At 37.6% G+C, this 19,210-nt stretch overlaps 2 protein-coding genes across 3 annotated transcripts in view; both read left to right on the top strand.

Annotated features, from left to right (window-relative positions):
• LOC131221026 (sulfiredoxin, chloroplastic/mitochondrial) overlaps positions 1-3,660 on the top strand; it is a 35,237-nt gene extending 31,577 nt beyond the window's left edge. The window contains exons 3-5 of one of the 2 annotated variants that reach the window (XR_009158945.1): positions 2,268-2,399; positions 2,593-2,686; positions 2,770-3,660. Coding sequence is in view for 1 of the 2 variants with exons in the window: in XM_058216101.1 (XP_058072084.1) it covers positions 2,268-2,301; positions 2,593-2,686; positions 2,770-2,785 (144 nt within the window). In the remaining variant the exon portion in view is untranslated. The remainder of the gene's footprint in view (positions 1-2,267; positions 2,400-2,592; positions 2,687-2,769) is intronic. The other variant, XM_058216101.1, reaches the window with a different exon arrangement.
• Positions 3,661-8,155: 4,495 nt separating this feature from the next.
• On the top strand, positions 8,156-9,951 carry LOC131221025 (protein WHAT'S THIS FACTOR 1 homolog, chloroplastic). Its single transcript, XM_058216100.1, has one exon. The coding sequence runs from the start codon at positions 8,704-8,706 to the stop codon at positions 9,862-9,864; it is 1,161 nt and encodes a 386-aa protein (XP_058072083.1). The 5' UTR covers positions 8,156-8,703; the 3' UTR covers positions 9,865-9,951.
• The last annotated feature ends 9,259 nt before the right edge of the window (positions 9,952-19,210 follow it).

The following is a 19,210-nucleotide window of genomic DNA, read 5'->3' as shown; positions in this document are numbered from 1 at the left end:
GGTTGAATAATCATAAACTCTAATTCGTAGATACACATTTGTTGGAATAGGACCATTGTGTGTGTATATATATAGTTTTTCGTTTTTAGCTGTCCACTAAATGTCCATCAATCCGATATTCAGATAATGAAATAAATTTTAAATTTCTTGTTCATGTACATCCAATCTGGGACCCGTAATCTGAATAGTTTAGCTTGAGTTACTTGTATGCAAAACATGCAATTTCTAAGTAATTTCTTATAGCCTATGTGTCATCTATCACACTCTTGAGTATCAAAGTTTTTGTCAGATACTTAAATGCCTTATGAAATCTTACCATTCTCAAATTGTAGCCCCTTGACTTTTAAGGTTAAGGGGAAAAAAAATAAATTCTCATGGAAATACCACTACCCTTCATGGCTGAAGTTTGGATTTTCCTAACCTCACACAGTTACACTAAATAAATACATGTTAGAAGTGCAATAGAATTGAGATTGTTTGTAAATATGTTATTTGAGGCGCTGATGAGATGTTGCTTCAAAAGTCATGATGACATACCACACATCTCCTTTAACATTCCTGCTTATTTTGATATGATTGTGTATATGTTTTCAGAAGCAGCTTCAGTTTGTTCATAATGCTCATTTGGTTACTGTTGGAGTAGATTTCTTAGGACATGCAGATGTCCATCCTTAGATAAAGATATGTATTGACAGCTATAGATACTGCCGTCTAGATCTCTTAGGATGGTATTCTACTTGTATAAATACAATGCCAGCTGTTGATACCTGTAACCAACATAGGCCAAGATCTGCCCTGCAGTCCCTATGGCCACTGTTGCTAACTCTGTCCAGCAAAACACAATCCAGTACTGTCTATCACCGGATCTGCTCAGACAGTTCAATCGCACAGCATCCAGATGCATATCTGCATCTCGGATACTGACACCGATCCCATCTCTGTCTGCTGCAACCCCTCGCCACTGCAATGTAACACCTGTGGCTTCTATCCCCGGCTGCCCTGATCTGCACCCAAGCATGCTAGCCTGAACCCATCTTTGATCTGCAGCCCTGTGGACCACCCATCATCATTGTCTTCATCGCCCACTGCCAGAACCTTCCACATGTTACAACTACCGCCACAACTCTATCACCACCTTTTTTTTCACACACGCACCCGACACACACCCACACACGCCGTAGTGGGATTTCACCACCTATGGGTATCGAACCCAAGACCTCGTGTTGAAACTCCTCAGAGTCTACCACTGAGGTAAGGACTCGAACCTGCTCTATCACCACCTTCAACTCACAGTCGCAACCCCACACACTTCACCGCTCATGAACATTAGAACGTGTCTTCAGCAACCTCTGTTATCGCCGTTGCCAGATCTGATAGCATCGGCTCCAATGGCCCCAACTACCATTTCCATCCACCGTAAAAAATCTGCTCACAGATCGAAGTTTGTGGTTTTTCATACAAGGCATTGTAAAACCCATTTTCAGAAGAATAGGTGATCACAGGTTTTCTTGCTCATACTCGTCCTCTAAAGTGTTCTTGTCATCAGTCCAATACTTGAACTTGTCTACCTGTTTCTGCCACCAAAGTTGCATTATGCTACTGCTTCCACCCTTCATGCACTCTATGCCGTGCCTTTTCAACTGGACCTGTTTTCTGATTTTCCAAGACTTTTCTGACTGAACTTGTTATTATGCTCTTCCCTCATTACCAGACCTGTTTCTTCTTTGCTGTCAAAATATTCTAGAGTCAACCAAGTGCATGCAATTCAAATCCCGGCCACTGGAAGAGCCAATGATTCAAATACCAGCAACTGGAAGTGCTGCTAGATTCTTTGGCACTCAATTGCATTGCCAATGGTTCACATCCTAGAAATCATCGAAAATGTAGTACACATGTATCAGTTGACTGTGGTGCACCATATACTTCGAGAGGGTCATCGCAACCCTGCCTGCTCTCCTCATGCCACCTGTTGCTACTCAGATTTCGTTGCCATGTCACCATGGGAGTTTTCTTTTATTTCTGCCCTTTCAAGCTCAAGCTACTCGTGAAAGCACCTTACGATATTCATATATCCATCCTTAGATAAAGATATGTATTGATGGTTGTATGTGCAACTTTCTATCTCTTGGGATAGTATTCTACTTGTATAAATACAGTATTATGTATGGAATTTGAGATATACAATTGTCTGCAGTGTAGTCCCTTAATTTAACAGACACTACGGAAATTTCATTTTCATACCCAATTTCCTTCATCTTATCATGCAGATTGATGTTCTCGAGGTTGATGGAGTTTACTATGGTGTGTTCTCTTTCGTTCTCTTTCGAACTCTTCTGCCTTGAATCATTAGAACACTTCTATTCAAGCAACTTAGTCCCCTACAAGTTATTAGGTGGCAGGTTTGCTTTCTTCCATCTTGTGAGATTTTGGGTGCGTTTGGTTGCACCAAATATCATAGAAGTTCATGGTATTTCATGATTAATCAGTCTAATTTGGTGCAATATTTCATGATATTTATGAAATTTGGTGCAACCAAATGAACCCTTCATGTTTCTGTGCAAGATCTTAGCATTTTTTTTTTTTTGGGCGTAGGTTTCTCTGGTTGCCATCGGTTTGAGGCTCATCAGCGCCTTGGACTCCCAACCATCCGTTGCAAGATTCGACGTGGAACGAAGGAAACTCTCAGGTCAGTTGCATCTCTCTGAAGATCTTCCTTGCTCATGCGGGCTGTTTATCGGACCCAAGAGATTTACTATGCTTGTTTTTCAGGCATCACCTACGCTGAGTTCAATGAGAGTGTTATGCTTCTACCCTTTACGTGGGCCCCATAGCTTTACAGTTCAAATTCATCCAAGGAATAATAATAATATAGCCGAACTTCCTTTCTGGAGGGTGTAGATCACTCTCCGTCTCATCCCTATGCGGTTTAGAACATGTTGGGTAAGCTTTATGGTAAATCTGTGTATTATTCATGAGAACTGATGACATACATAAAGGTACTGGAACTTGTGGTACCATATCATCTTTCCCGCAAACATATCACTTTTGCAGGACAGCAGTACCATGAAATGGTGGGCCCAACTGTGAAGATTACCCTTCTCGAAAATCAGGCTGATCTGCTCACTAGGTGGGGGCACACCTGTATTTTAGTCAGACCGTCGGTTGTCCATTTATTCCAATGGCGTGGCCCACCTGATGAGCAGAATGGCCTGGTTTTTGACAAGGGTGATCTTTGTTGTGGGACCTACTGTTTCCACGGTAATGATGCCCGCAAAAGTGTCATGTTGGTAGAAAACATGGCAGAGGAACCACAAGTTTTGTATCTTGGAAGTGTGATCACTTCTCATTATCTATACTACATATACATCTGTATATGCATATGGCCATGTATTGATACTATGGAAACTCATTTGTGGATGTAAAGCTTTAAGGAGGAAAGGATCATCCAGCTTGTAATTTTATGGTTTAGGGTGTGTTTGGTTGCACCAAATTTCATGAAATATTGTGAAATTTTGAACCAAATTAGATGGATTAATAACAAAATATCATGATATTTGGTGCAACCAAATGCACCCATAGGTTTTGGAGGATGAAAGAACGGAAGAAGGTTGCCTTCTTTGCCTAAATAAATTGAGATGCTTAGGGGTGTGTTTGGGTGCATATATCGAATTGAATTGCAATTTTTAGTCTTAAAAAGCAGAAAAACAAATTGTGGTTTGGTTACTAGTGTTCACATCGAGTGTCTAGGCTCCAAAATGCAATTGCATTACATTTTTAATAGTGTGTTTGGGTGCACCAAAATTTCATGAAACTTCGAGCACTAGTTAATCATTAAAAAAAATAAATAAATCATGAAATATCATAATATTTGGTGCAACCAAACGCACCCTATGTTGAACATGAAAGAAACAAAATGCAATTTGAGGACCAGTACCTCTTTATCCAGGATTGTTTAAACTCTCCTTTTTCCCTACTAAAAATGTCACAATTCAACTTAATTATTCAAATGCAGCCATTGCTGAAATCGAATTAATGTGAACAAATGATTTTTATAACCGATGTCTTTTCACAAATTTGTGTGCTTGGACAAGTTGCTTTTCCATAGGGATTGGGTTTAATCTTCCATGGTTGTGCGGGCCCGGCGTTGGTTCAGTCCCAGGTTTTGAACTAGTTGGTGGGGTCCACCAGGCTAGTTCTGCCAGCCAGGTGTATTCAAAATGTTGATTTTCTTGGCCTATGCCTGGCCTGGCTCGGCCCGGCTTACCTGGGCCGACTCAACTTTTTTCTCGCCATCGTGGCAAACATCATCAATACGATGAAAATCTTACATATATCGCAAAATTATTATTAAACAATAATTTTGGGTTAATATTGCAGAATTTTATAAATCTTGGCCTTTTTAATTTTTGTTATTTGTATCACAAAATTATTGCGACTTTGAAGGAATAATATTTATTAGTTAAAATAATTCAGTTTATACTTCTATAATCAAATTTTAAATTTATTTAGTAATATTATAACATGTTTTGTAAATATTTTATTTTCAGCAACGTTCTCCCTATGATATTGTGAGAAAAACGTCATTATCTGAAAATCTCCCAAGAAATTGCGAAGAAAGAGATTCTTGCTAGATGATTCCTCACCATCCATGCCCTCTTGTTTGATCAAGTGGGCTGTTGTTTGGCTGTTTTCTCTATTTAATAACTTTTTGGGAATTAAAAAAAATAAAATCTTTGGAAGGTGTGATTGGCTGTAGGAAATGTCATGAAAATTTTCACTAAATTAGATTGATTAATCTGGAAATATCATGAAATTTTATGATATTTACTGCAATCAAATGCACCCTCAAAGAATTGATTCAATAAAATTTTCTTGTTGCCATTTGATATCTTCACTATATATAAGGCAAGCAGCGGTTGCCCAAGTTTACCCCTGCAATTAGTCATTGAGAGGGGTGTAAACATTTGGAAAATGGATGTGCTTGGCTTTTCTACTTAGGGTACTTTTTTCATTTCAATTCTTTTATGTAGAGTGGGTCCTGGGTTCAGGTTAAGCCCTGCGGTAATTGTATGGGGCTAGTCGGGTTTAGGTCTTTGCCAGGTCCGGTCTTTTAGGCCTGGGTCTAGTTTTTGAAGACATGGACCGGATTGATCACGCTCGGTTCCATCGGGTACCTATCGGGTCATTGGAAGACATCATAAGCAATAGTAGAAAGCAAAAAAAAAAAAAGAAAAAAAAAAGAAAAAAAAGAAGAAGAAGCTAAAAAATAGGAAAATTATAAGGCAATTTGTTTTGCAAGTTACCTTAGTAATGTAAAAGAAATGTGTCACTATTATGATTTTATTACTGCCAAATTAAACATGGAAATGGTCGATCAAATGTAGATGTATTTAGGAGATGATAAATTTATAATCATTGCAATTTTCATAGCATTATTGGGAAGATCTGGATTCAACTAGTAATATCAATATGTTTTATGATGATTTGACATTAATGTAAAAATGGCATTACTGTGATGTAACCATTGATAAACCAAACATGAAAATAGGCAATCAAATACAAATATTGTCATGAGACATGTAAGATGATTTGTACTAATTGTAGATAAACTAAACATTGGAATCAACGTCCATATACAAATATTATCAGTAATTTGTAATCATTGTACATTTCTTTACCATGGTAATTGATGAAATGTACATGCCCTAAATAAAAAGGAGAGATGCTCTTAGGCTACCCTACCTTGAAAAATATATTTATAAATATTAAATATATAAAAGTAATTGAACTTGACCTAAACATAATCAAATATAGTTTTTAATTGGGTATAAAAAGTGAGACTAATAGCCACCCGGTTTCATAACATGTCTAATAAATGAGACCCAAACCCACTAAAATTAGGTTGGACATATCAAGTACTTGCGTCCATTTTAACCGTCATGGCAACTAATTATCAATGATCGAAATAATCTAATTTAATAGCTTTTATTTGACCTCTATCCAAACTAGCTAAAAAGCTCGGCTTAGATTGATTTGAAAAAGCTTAGCTTAGATTGGTTCGATTAGAAGTTCAAATGAAATCAAGCTTTGGAGTCCAAATCTTTAAAAAAAAAAAAACCAAGCTCAAACCAAGGCAATATCGGCTCAGCTTAGGTTGATTTAGCTTGGTTTGATTCGGCTCTATTTAGCTATGCTTGTAATGTTATCTTTGTATATAAAAAAGTTCATATTATGTATATTGTTTATTTAACAAAAAAGAAAAAAAAAAAAAGACTTGACTACTGTTCGAACTTGGCTCAGTTCGGCTAGACTGGGCTCAAATATTTGGACCAAACCAAACTAAGCTCGTATAATCTAAACTAAACGTAGCTCAAACAATATGGATAGACTCGAAGGCTAACTTGTGTAAAGCTCGAATAAAGATTGTCATATAAACAAGCCAAGCCAAACTTGGGTCAAACTCAGCTTGGCTTACTCGACCCATGTATAGCTCTCTCTATCCACCATACAAACTTGGGTTCCAGTCCTTACTTCAGTGGTAGACCTTGAGGAGTTTCAACATGAGGTCTTGGGTTTGACACCCATAGGTGGTGAAATCCCACTACGGCATGCATGCGGGGGTGTGTGTGTGTAAAAATAAAAAATAAAACAAATTCTTATTACATGTTGGAATGTATTCTAACAAACTTAAAAAGAAGCAGGGCAGACATGCTTTTAAACTCACGGGCAAAAGTTGGGAGAAAAATGTTAGAAAAAGGATAGTTGGCCTTAGGATTATAATTAAGGGACCTTTAATCATTATCCCGTTCTTGCTATCATCTCTCAGACTCTTCCAGACTATTAGAAGTTTTTATTTATTTATTTATTTATAACTTGTTAGTACACCCTATTGTCATCACTGTTACCCAACCTTACTAGTGATAGATACCTAAGACCTCAGTGTTGAAACGAGGTATCTTTCACTCAGTCTACCACTTGAGCCATGGAACAGTGTGTCTATTAGAAGTTTTCCTGTCTGTTAGAAGTTTTCCTTGCATGGGAGCGGATTAGTTGTTACCCGATACTACCCTAATCGTGTGGGCTCATCTCGATGTATTTGTTCTATATCTACGCCGTCCATCTGTTATATCTACGCGATCCCAAACCTTAAAGAAGATCCAATTCTCAGGTGGACCATACCACTAGAAACAGCGATGAATGACCATTAAAACTGTGGGCTACAAAAGTTTTGGATTAAGCTGTTATTTGTATTTTCCCTTCATCCAGGTCTTCTTGAGATTATCAACAGGTTGGATTGCAAATAAACATTACAAAAACCTTATGATGGTCCCTTTTGGAATTTTTAATGGTGATGCACTCAATCGCCACTGTTTCCTGTGGTGTCGTCCACCTGAGATTTGGATCTGCTTAATATTTGGGACCTCATAATGAAATGGGCTGGAGAAATGGATAGATGGCATCGATATACAACAAATCATCAAGGTGGGCCCCACAGTAAGGTTAACACGAAGATGCGGCCGCGTACATGCTCGACGCTCGCGGACTCCGTTAGCAGCCTTTCAGAAGCGGATTGGCTGGTGGTGTATTGACGTCAGCAAGTTCTGTGGGTCTCATCATGAGGTATGTGTTATATCCAAACCGTCCATCCATTTGGCGAGATCGTCTTAAGGGTTAAGACAAAAAAAAAGACAGATCTAACTCTCAAGTGAACCACACTGCAAAAAGAATTGGGGTATTAAACGTCTACCATTGAAACCGTTTTAGGGGTTACAGAAGTTTTGGATCAATACGAAATTTGTTTTTGCTCCTCATCCAGGTCTTTGTGACCTTATGAACAAATTGGATGGAAAATAAACCTTACGGTGGGCCCTTCGAATTTTTTAACGGTGAAAATCATTATCCACGCTACTATTTGTGGTGTGGTCCATTTGATAATTGGATACTATTCCTTTTTTGTATAATGCTCTAAAATTATTTCGAAAAATGGATGAACGGTATAGATATAATAAATACATCACCGTAGGGCCCATGTAACTTTAATCTCCTTTGAACCGTTCCTACAACTCGGAGCTCGAGGAGCGTCAGCGCTCGTCTTCGCACGACACGTACCTACAGCAGCTATATAGCTGATGTGTGGTACACTAGCCATTCCGATTCCGTTTTTACTGGAACACTTGGTCTTTAGCAGGAATTTCCTGCGCTTGCCTTTCGCAGGAAATCCACGTCCGTGGAGCTCTCTTCAAAGTGGTACACCAGCCAATCCACTTCCCTTTGAAGTTCTCCTGGCGCGGGAATAACCCTCCACGTGTCTGCCTTCCTCGAATCCGATTTCCACCGCCGCCTCCGCGTCCGCCGTTCTCTTCCATGGAAATACCTGTGCACAGCAGTTGTTCGACTGAAGTACGCACAGAGATCTTTTCTGAATAGGCACAGCAGTTGTTCGACGGAATGCCCCAGAGAAATTTTGATGCTTCATGTAAGTAATTCTCTCCGTCTCCACTCACCATTTCCCAAAATTCTCTAGACACTCATTCTACTGAGCATAAACTTATCTTACATATCTCAATCCTCTCTCTCTCTCTCTCTCTCTCTCTCTCTCAACACTCAAATAACTGATCTTTTACATCACTCTACAACTCTAAAAACCCAATAAAACCCAAAAGTTCAACAAGAATCTCACGCCCCCAAAACCACCTTCCAAAAATGCTCAGAAAAATCAGCAAACGGGCAGTCTTCTTCTCTACTTCAACCTCTCCATCAAAACCCCATCTTTTTAGCATCCAAAAGATGCAAATCTCCTCTTACAGAAGACCCAAAAAGAAAATCTATCACAGAGTTCCTGATCTTGACCGGGTGATGGACCTCCGAAAGAAGCCTTCTCTGATCTTAAACCTCAAAACTATCCTAAGCTCCCGAAAGAGTCGCTCCCTCCTCCTTCGAGACCTTGAAAAGGAAGTGGGTTTTGTCCAGAAATGGAATTACATGTCTGTAATCGAAAAGTATCCTCGGATATTCCAAATTGGTGTGAAAAACAGAGTACCTGTTTCAGTACACCTTACAGAGAAGGCCGAAAGGATCGTGTCTGAAGAAGTTGCCATGCGTGAATTGATGGAGCCCATTTTGGTGAAGAACCTGAGGAAGCTGTTGATGATGTCAATGGATGGTCGGATCCCGCTTGAGAAGATTGAATTCATTGAATCGGATCTGGGGTTGCCTCAAAACTTCAAGAACTGCTTGATCCCAAAGTACCCAGAGTTTTTTACGGTGAAGAATTTGAATGGTAGAGATTGTCTCCAATTGGAAAGCTGGGATACCGATCTGGCGATCACCACCCGTGAAGAAAGATTGGATCTCAGCGGGAGCCACAACACCTCCAAGACCATCTCAAGAGATGGGAATTATCATGGGCCATTCGCTTTTAAATTGAGTTTTCCCGCTGGGTTCAGACCCAACACAAATTACCTCAAGGAAGTTCAGAAATGGCAAAGATTGGAGTTCCCGTCACCGTATTTGAATGCAAGGAGCATCGATCCCGTCACCCCTCAGGCTCGAAAACGGGCCGTTGCAGTGCTTCATGAGCTGTTGAGCTTGACAATGGAGAAGAGATTGACGTCTGCACAGCTGGATGCGTTCCACGCAGAGTATCAGTTACCATGCAAGTTGTTGCTTTGTTTGGTCAAGAATCATGGGATTTTCTATATTACTAATAAGGGAGTTCGGAGTACCGTCTTTCTTAAGGAAGCTTATAACAGGTCTTGTTTGATAGAGAAATGCCCGTTGTTGAGATTTAACGATAGGCTTGTAGCACTTAATGGCAGCAGTGAACTCAATTTAAGTGATGGAATACCCTTGTCGATGTCATAGATTGACGCATGAAAAACATGGAATTCTTATCATTGGCTATGTAGATCGGGCTGCTGGTATGTGTTTGCATTGATGCAGTTTCACTTTTCTTGCTTTATTTTAGTTTTATGGTAAAAGCTATTGCAGATCTAGTGTAATTTGAGTTACAATAAACCATTAAAAACTAAAAGTATTCCTTAATAATCAAACTAGAATCCATAAGGTTCAACAAGACATGAATCAAAACAAAGCAACCATCCTAATCACGCTACAAGCTTCACCTCTTAGCCCTAGCTAAGAGGTTTAGGCCGTCATGAATGGGCTAGATCTCTCAAAAAGCATAATAGAAATAACAGTGTATAAATTTTATTTTATTTTTAAAAAAAAAACTCTAAAACTACTCTCTTGTTCTTCGCCTTCACGGCTGCCCACGTCCCCCCAGATGGTGCTCCACGTCTCAGGGATGATCTCTCTCTCTCTCTCTCTCTCTCTCTCTCTCTCTCGTCTCCTTTTAAAGACAGGGAGGTCGGTGAGAAGCTGCACTGGAGTCGGTGGAGCTTTCGCAGCTGTGTGCGAAGCAAGAACGCAGGAGCTCTTGCGCGAGACTGCGTTTTGGCAAAGCATGGACCTGTTGCAGGATCCAATCCGGTCAGACTTCTTGGTGTTGGTCAGTCCCACCTTGAGAAGATCTTGACGGTCCTGACATCCAGAAGGTGGCCCGCTGATCACAGAACAACCAAGATCCTCCAGTTTCAAAAGGAATCGGTTTCACTTGCGATTGAGCCTGTGCACGTTGCATCTTGCATGAATTCTCCAAAACTTTCAGCTTTGCATTGACATAGGTCCCGAGAAAGATAGACGGTCTGGATCAGCCACGTGAGACCTTGATGGTGGCCCACCAGGCTCGTCCGTAGACTCTGTTTACTAAACAGAGCCTGCGCATTCGCGCTATGATGGTATGTGGGTCCCAGATTGACAGTGATGGAGAAACCCACTCCGTCCATTAGATTCAAGACGAAAAATCGTCCGGGAATGGCGAGATTGGATTGATTTCTGTGTGGCCCACAGGATCTTCTATTCTACCGTTGATCGTCCGTTTGAACGGTTGAATTCTGATACACGTGGTCTCCTAAAATTCTATCACCTAGGATTTGGTAAGAGGGCCTGTGATATTCCAATAGACGGTCCAGATCATCCATTTGGATGATGGGTGGGGTCCATCGGAGAAACCCAATCGGACGGGGACCGTCCCTGATGTGTTTTGAAATTTTTTTTTTTTAAAGAAGCATCGGTCAGCGCATGCTGACCGATTTCTTGATTTTTGTGCTCGTCTAGTGCATGTGTGCTGTGCGCACACACCATGTAAAGTGGGTCCCATATTGATGTATATGAAGAATCCACTCCGTCTATTCCTTCCTCATCCCATTTAAAGCATTGATACCAAGATTCAAGCATATCTAGATATCAGGTGGGCCCCACGTCAGGATTTAAGGGAATGATATATCCGTTGGGCTATTTCTACAGGGATCTAATGGGTCAAATTTGATGTGTACGGTTAATTTATGGTCCTCAGGTCATATATGAAGTTTTGAGCCAAATGGATGGTGAGAACCCTATGATCTTGCATTCAACTTTAGTTTCTTGATTTTTTTCGGATCTCCGGTGTATAAAGTCATTGATCTCGGTCCCCTGGGGTCCATCCATTGCCTTTGGTGTCATCAGAGCATTAAATCCATACTTTTAGCACCCTGTTTCAGTCCAAGCTCATAAATACACCTTGCATCACAAACACGATTAAAATAGGACTTAAGCATTATCATGTACGTAATATCAGGTAATAATTGGGGTCTAATATGTAATATTGACCCTCGACAGTGATGAAGTAAATTCAAATAAAAATTAAACAAAGAAATCTAAAGCATTCACGATGTTCTAAATAATAACAATAAGCAAAACTTAAAATATGAAATCAATTCGACGAGTGGGCCACGATCATGAGATCCCATAATGGAATTTTCTTGGCTATCGGGTTCACTCTCTTGAACCAAAATTTCATCTTCTAACTAGGAGGCCTTTCCTGGACGTCGTCATCGATCCAGATCGACGGTGGGGCCCTCCTTCTTCTGGCGTATGTGCATAGGGGGTCCGACGTGCGTGCGTGTGTGCGCGGGATGTCCCCATTAGTCCAGTGGTAGACTCTGAGGAGTTTCAACATGAGGTCTTGGGTTCAAAAGCCCATAGGTGGTGAAATCCCACTACGGCATGCGTGGGTGCGTGTGTAAAATAAAATAAAATAAAAATAATAAACAAATAGCTGCTTGGTCCCACATAATACTACACACACACACATGCACTTACATAGAATCCACAAGATTATGGCAGTATGGGTTATTCATCAGGTGGGACTCACTGTGACTATGGCCTGGAAGATAAATCAGGCTGCTTGGCCCCACCTGGCAAGTGGCCCGGATCTCTTACACACGTGTTAAGTTTTTGCCTGTGCCTTGAATTTCTGTGGCAATGTAATAGAGTATGTTGCATGAAGGGTATGTTATGCATGAATCCAGGCAATCATCAATCTCACACGAATCTCTTAGCTTGCATGAATTTCAACCATTTTCTCTCTCTAAATGATAATTTCAGCTAACATTCCCTGAACTAATAAGAATTGAAGGACAATAAAAAGTGAAAAAATAAAATAAAATTTGCGGCGTGTTTTAAAAAATCTCATAAAAAACAGTTGTTTCATTTTCTTTTCTTTTTTAATAAATTATGAGTGCTTTAGTGCATGGTTTTAAATTATCGTTTTTGAGAGAGCATTGCAATGTGCTTGGAGACGGTACTGGTATGATGTGCGCCATTTGAGTCTTGCGGGCTTGTTTTGTTGCCCATTCAAAATTGAGATTTAAGTCTGGTGTCTTTTTGTTGCCCATGGAAATGGAGATGACTCAGTCCCAGTTAACTCACATTTAGACCATATTTACAAACATGCTTTAATGTTTATTTATTTATTATATAGCATTAAGTTCTCCACATTGTTAGAACTCAAAATGGGCGGAATGTGGTCCACTTTTTATTAAAAATTTTTTAGACCTTGATATGAAATTTAATGTTGTGGTTCCTCTGGTTGCTCAATGATACTCGTGTGCAATGATAAGAAATCTTTTGGACCTTGGGTGCGTTTGTTGCACAGAATTTCATGAAATGTCATGAAAACTAAGTTAGAATGATTAATTATGAAATATCATGAAGTTTCATTATAATTGGTGCAACCAAATACAACATTTAGTAATAATTATCTAATTGTTTCTTAGACTTTTGCTAAATGCATATTCTTGTGCAATAAAGATCATGTACACACCATGCATTTGCCAGCATGACACATAATGTTGTGAGATCTAATCCATCCATCAGGTTAGTCCGACCTTGTACGTGTTTTCCAAAAATTAATTTCACCCTAAATGTAGGCCCCAATATTGAAAACAGGTGGATGGGATAGAAAACTTTGACCAATATTTTCAGGGCCACACTTTTTTTTTTTTCCTAACTGTGGAGCCACACCAGATGATTGGATCAACCTGCTATGATGTATGTAGTCGATCAAAGACCTATGGTGCAATGCTTGCACATGTATACCATGTAAACAAGCTTTACTGCACATGTGGGATAAATCTTTCAGGAGATTTTCAAACTTATGAGGATTTTCTCGGGATATGATACAAAAAATATCACCCAAGATAAAAATATTTAAATTTGATTATTGCAAATTAATAAAGAAATTTAAAAATTAAATATATAATTATATATAACAAAAATTTTAAGGTATTTAGTCTCGTTTGAGTTCATATCCTGATAACATCAGGATGATACCACAATATTTTAAAATCTACCAAGATTTTCAAAATGCAATAATATTGTTTAGTGTATTTCTCACAGGATTTTCAAAATCTTGATGATATTTGAGACAATGCTCACATATACCAACTCATTGCAGATCAGTTCCCTATTGGTCATTGTTAGAGAAACTCTCATGCCATGTTCTATTTTATTATTATTATTATTTCAACTTTCATTTATTAATTATATTTTGTAAATGACAATAGTGAGGAAAATATTCTGTAGCAAATGTTATGAAAGATGCCCTGTTAATAAAGTTTCGAGCGAGACTAAGACATGGGAAGAAACCATAAGAAAGGTAGGAAAAGAAATCGATAATAATAATAACAATAGCAACAAAAACAATAATATTAATAAAATATAATAAAAATCGATAATACACTTACTTCTCTATTGTTAAACCTAAAATCAAGTTTTCATAGGTGTTTATTTGACAAATTGGGACTAATGAATGTGGGATCTATTTTAACTTGATTTTGTAACATTAACTGGATATGACTCAATCTTAGTCAGATTTAGACCATATTTACAAACATGCTTTAGTGTTTATTTATTTATTATATAAAATCAAGTTAGCCACATTATTGTTAGAGCTCAAAATATCCGGAATGTGTGGTACATTTTTTTCTTTTTTCTTTTGTTAATATTTTGAACCTTGATATGAAATGTAATGATGTGGTTCCTCTTATTGCTTAATGATACTCCTGTGCAATGATATGAAATCTTTTGGACCTTGGGTGTGTTTGGTTGTACCCAATTTCATGAAATGTCATGAAAACTAAGTTAGATTGATTATATAATCATGAAATATCATGAAGTTTCATTATAATTAGTACAAACAAACACAACCTTTATTAATAATTACCTAATTGCTTCTTAGACTTTTTCTAAGCGCATATGCGTGTGCAATAAAGGTCATGTACACACCATGCATTTGGTAGCATGACACGTAATTGCAAGATATCTAATCCATCCATCAGGTTATTAGTCTGCCCTTGTACGTGTTTCCCAAAAAATTCACCCAGAATGTGGGCCCTAATATTGAAAACAGGTGGATAGGATAGTAAACTTTGGCCAATTTTTTCAGAGCCACACATTTGTTTTTCTAACTGTAGAGCCACCAGATGATTGGATTAACCTGCTTCTTGGCCTAAGGATCAATATAGTGGTTTCATTATGATGTATGTATTCGATCAAAGACCTATGGTGCCATGCTAGCACATTTATACTATGTAAACAAGCTTTATTGCACCTGTGGGAGAAATCTTTCAGCAGAATTTCAAACTTACGAGTATTTTCTCGGGATATGATACGGAAAATACCACTACAAGATATATATATATATATATATATATATATATATATATAACAAAGTTTTTAAGGTACTTGGTATCATTTGAGTTCATATCCCGGTAACATTAAGATGATACCACAATATTTTAAAATTTACTAAGATTTTTAAAATGCAGTAATATTGTTTAGTGTATTTCTCACATGATTTTCAAAATCTTGGCGATATTTGAGACAATGCTCACGTACACCAACTCATTGCATATCAATTCCCTATTAGTCATTGTTATATAAACTCTTACGCCATGTTTTAGTTTTAGTTTTTTCAATTATCATTTCAACTTTCATTTATTAATTATATTTTGTAAATGACAACAGTGAAGAAAATATTCTGGAGTAAATGTTATGAAAGATGCATTATTAAGAAAATTTCGAAGCACTAAGACTTGGGAAGAAATCATAAGAAAGGTAGGAAAAGAAATTGCTAATATTATTATTGTTATTAATAAAATAGAATAAAAATAAATAACCTTATTGTGGTTTTGTAACATTAAGGATGTCAGTTATGTGGAATTCATGTAACTTTTATAGGTTTGAAGGTTGGTTGTTAACATCAATTTTGTTTCTGGCAATTGTTTAGGGTGACTTTTCAAATGGGTTTGCCTGATTGGATATTCAATTAAATACCTATGAAGGTTGTCACAGCGGTTTTTATTTATACTAAATAAATGAGATGAGATGTTTAATATATATAGTTCCTGATTTCATTAAATATGAAACAAAGGCTCCTATGTTTATCATGATTCAACCGGCTTAAAGAATATCCTTAAATGTCAGAATAAGGGGAATACTCCTAAAAAGTTGACGGAGAATTTGTCTTTGATAGACATATCTCAGTTTACATTAGGGGAGGTGATGGATCTGTCCGAAAAGCACAACATCATCTAGTGTAGCATCCTGACTTTGATGATAAGGCATATGCAGGATAGGCCAGATTTTTTTTTTTTTTTTAAAAATAAAATTAATATTGATTATACTTTATAACTTTTTCTTTTAAATGTTTGATAATCTTTTATTTTGTGGTAAAGTGTATTTTCCTGGCAGAACACAAATAAAATTATTAACAATAAAATTTACCACATTATATGTTATAATTCACTTAATATTACCGCTTAAAATATTTGAATTCTTGTACTCATATTTGGACAACTAATGAATTGGATTCAGCCAGTTCCAATATGTTTAACATATATAAGTTACTAATATTTGATTCGATTTGATAACATCTAGATGTATGGTTACAATAAATGAATTACTGAATTGGATCTGATTCAATGTAGATTCCCTAACAATAGAAATCAGAATTTGAAAACAATCATGGACTTAGATCTGAATCAATGCTAGAAACATGTAAGGGTTTTTAAATAATAATTTTATTAAGCAAATAACAGAGCTCAAAAAAATCCAGTGAATTTTCATTTTGTTCCCCACTATGCATTATTTATATGTGGGCCTTGATCCAAAGCTGAATATAAATTCATATTCAATTAAATCAAGTCGATACTTGTATAATTCATAGATCCCATATGCGTGTCAATGGGCCAGGCAACCTAGGTCCAGCTTTTGTGTCTTTAAACTTGGCCCAAGGGCTAGTTGGGCCAGTGCTTGAAATCTATGCTTGGACCTAGGCCAATGATGTATACACCAGTTTAGACAAACACAAGAAATAAATGGTTGCATCATTGCAACATATCCAATGATAAATGCTGATGTTAAAAGAAGAAGAAGAAGAAGAAGAAGAAGAAGAAGTGATACAGCCTGGATGCATTGCACAAAACCTCATAATTGGCAGCATGTTCCACATGAAAAAAGGGCCAAAGATTGGATGGCAAAGATTATTCATGATTTTGATGAGGCTTGATTCATTGACCCCCTTAAACAAACTAAAATTCTGATTTTAACAGCTCAATGATTTAATTTAATCGTTGAGTTGAGGGCTGTTGTGCATGTATCTCGGTTAGGTTTAAAATTGCAGATCGATTGTCTCTTTGTGGAATATGATTTTGAAGTTCTGGTGGATTGTATCCCGTGGAGTTGGTCATTTGGCAAGCATGGTCAGGGGCAGCTCAAAAGGGTAAGCAGGTGAGGCAATCGCCTAAGGCCCCCTAATTATGAAGGCCCTATATTATAGCAAAATTAAAATTTCTTAATTATGAAGGTCTTATATTATAGCAAAATTAAAATTAAGAAGAAAAAAAAAGGCCTAAATTTTTTTAAATAAAATTTATTGAAAGGGCTACAAAATAGAAACATTTAAAAATTAGGTTACAAATTTGAAATTGAAAATAAAAAGCAAATCCTATAAACTAGGACTATCAATAATAACAGTCTAACTCTACCGCCTCTTTTCAAAATAATAGCATCATTTCCAGTAAATTCTTCTCCTAAAACATAGGACCACAGCTACCTACTTTATTGCTAATTAAGTTCTCAAAAAATTAAATTCTAATGTCATTTTTTCTAAATTAAATTCTAACTTCATTTTTCTAAAAAGCCTCATTTTTATGACTTGCCTAAGGCCCCCAAAAATGTTGAGCCGCCCCTGAGCATGGTGTTAGTAAAATGTGTTAAATTCTCCCTCAAGGGATTAATTCACATTTTCTTATGCTTAAAGAAAATGTTGGTATTGATAGCCATTGGGTTATCAGGTGAGACCTAGTTTGAACGTGGCCTAGGCACAAAAAATCAAGTTGCTTGGCCCATCTTATACTACACACGTGTGCATATGTTGAATCTGCAAGATTATGGGCTTTCTTTGCGGTACATACATAAGTGCTAACTTGGCACCTGCACGCGGAGTATGGGTTTCTCATTAGGTAGGACCCACTGTAACATGGCCTGTCATCGAAATCAGGCCGCTTGAGAGGGGTTACCCTCCCATTAAAACATTCATAATCATTTGTTGGTCTCACCGAGATGTGATTCACAAATCCAGCCCATCCATTGTGTTTGTCACACTTGGATGAGGGGTCAGACCAAGTTTTAGACGCATCCAAGTTTAAGGTGGGCTCCACCAAGTGCTTTTGTATGTTTTAGGCATGTATTTACATGATTTTAGATGTTATGGCCCACTTAAGTTCCTTATACGGCCGATTTTTGGATGTCCTATAGTTTAAAGGGGACCCATCAAATACACAGTGTTGATGTTCGACGCATATCATGGTGGGGCCCACATAGCGCATAGAACCATTTCCCATATATATATATATATATATATATATATATAGAGAGAGAGAGAGAGAGAGAGAGAGAGAGAGAGAGAGAGAGAGAGAGAGAATTTCCTCACAATGTAAGTATGATGTATGTATCATAAATGAATTAACATATCATAAATGAATTAACAAATTGAATATGTTTAGATTTGTTATCTTGTCAAGTCTGATTAGGTATAGTTTTGAGTGTGAAATAAAATTCACAATAAAGTTTGGATAGGTTTACGCTTGTTGATGCTGAAATTTGGTCGATCATGCCTCACATCCTGCAAGCCATTAAGTACTTACAATTTATTGGAGAATAAGAGAAGATATTGGGGGCGCCGGTTAATGCCGGTGACCCTCCAATGCCTAAGTCGGGCGTATAGACTCACAGTAGGCGTAGTAGAATCGAGATAGTTATCTCTACCTTTACCCATGGCAAGGAGTGTATTTATAGATTTTTTAGGCGGTATGCGTATCTGAGTTGATTTGAGGGGCTATATTAGAGTTGGACTCTAATTTCAAGAATATATCCGACTTTACTTCAATCGGTGTGATTTTCGACTAAAACCTCGTCGGATCAATCCTATATTTATATATTACAAGACTCTCCCTGAATATTTCTATTTCGAGGTCGAGGTCGGTATCCGAGGTCAAAGTTGAGACCTGAAGTCAGGTTGGTACCTAAGGTCAGGTCTGGGGCCAAAATGATAAATGAGGCCAAGGTAGAAAGTAGTTAATATGAAAGGTCAAGGTGATTTTTCAGCCCTCAAGCAATATATAAAGTCACCAAGTCTTTTTGCTCGACTCATCTGTCTCGTACATTCGTTTAGCTCTATTTTACCCATAACAATGGCCCTCTACTTCCAAGTTTTATACCTTATAAGCTCGGGAAGTAACTTTTGAACTAATGTATGAAACGGTCA

The sequence above is a fragment of the Magnolia sinica genome, chromosome 12 (assembly GCF_029962835.1).
Source record: "Magnolia sinica isolate HGM2019 chromosome 12, MsV1, whole genome shotgun sequence".
NCBI classification, from domain to species: domain Eukaryota; kingdom Viridiplantae; phylum Streptophyta; class Magnoliopsida; order Magnoliales; family Magnoliaceae; genus Magnolia; species Magnolia sinica.
Note: the sequence above shows the minus strand (reverse complement) of the source record. Positions and strands in the feature narration are given on the sequence as shown.

Excerpts from the sequence above, each read along its gene's own strand:
- LOC131221025 (XM_058216100.1), top strand. The coding sequence starts at position 8,704 with ATGCTCAGAAAAATCAGCAAACGGGCAGTCTTCTTCTCTACTTCAACC.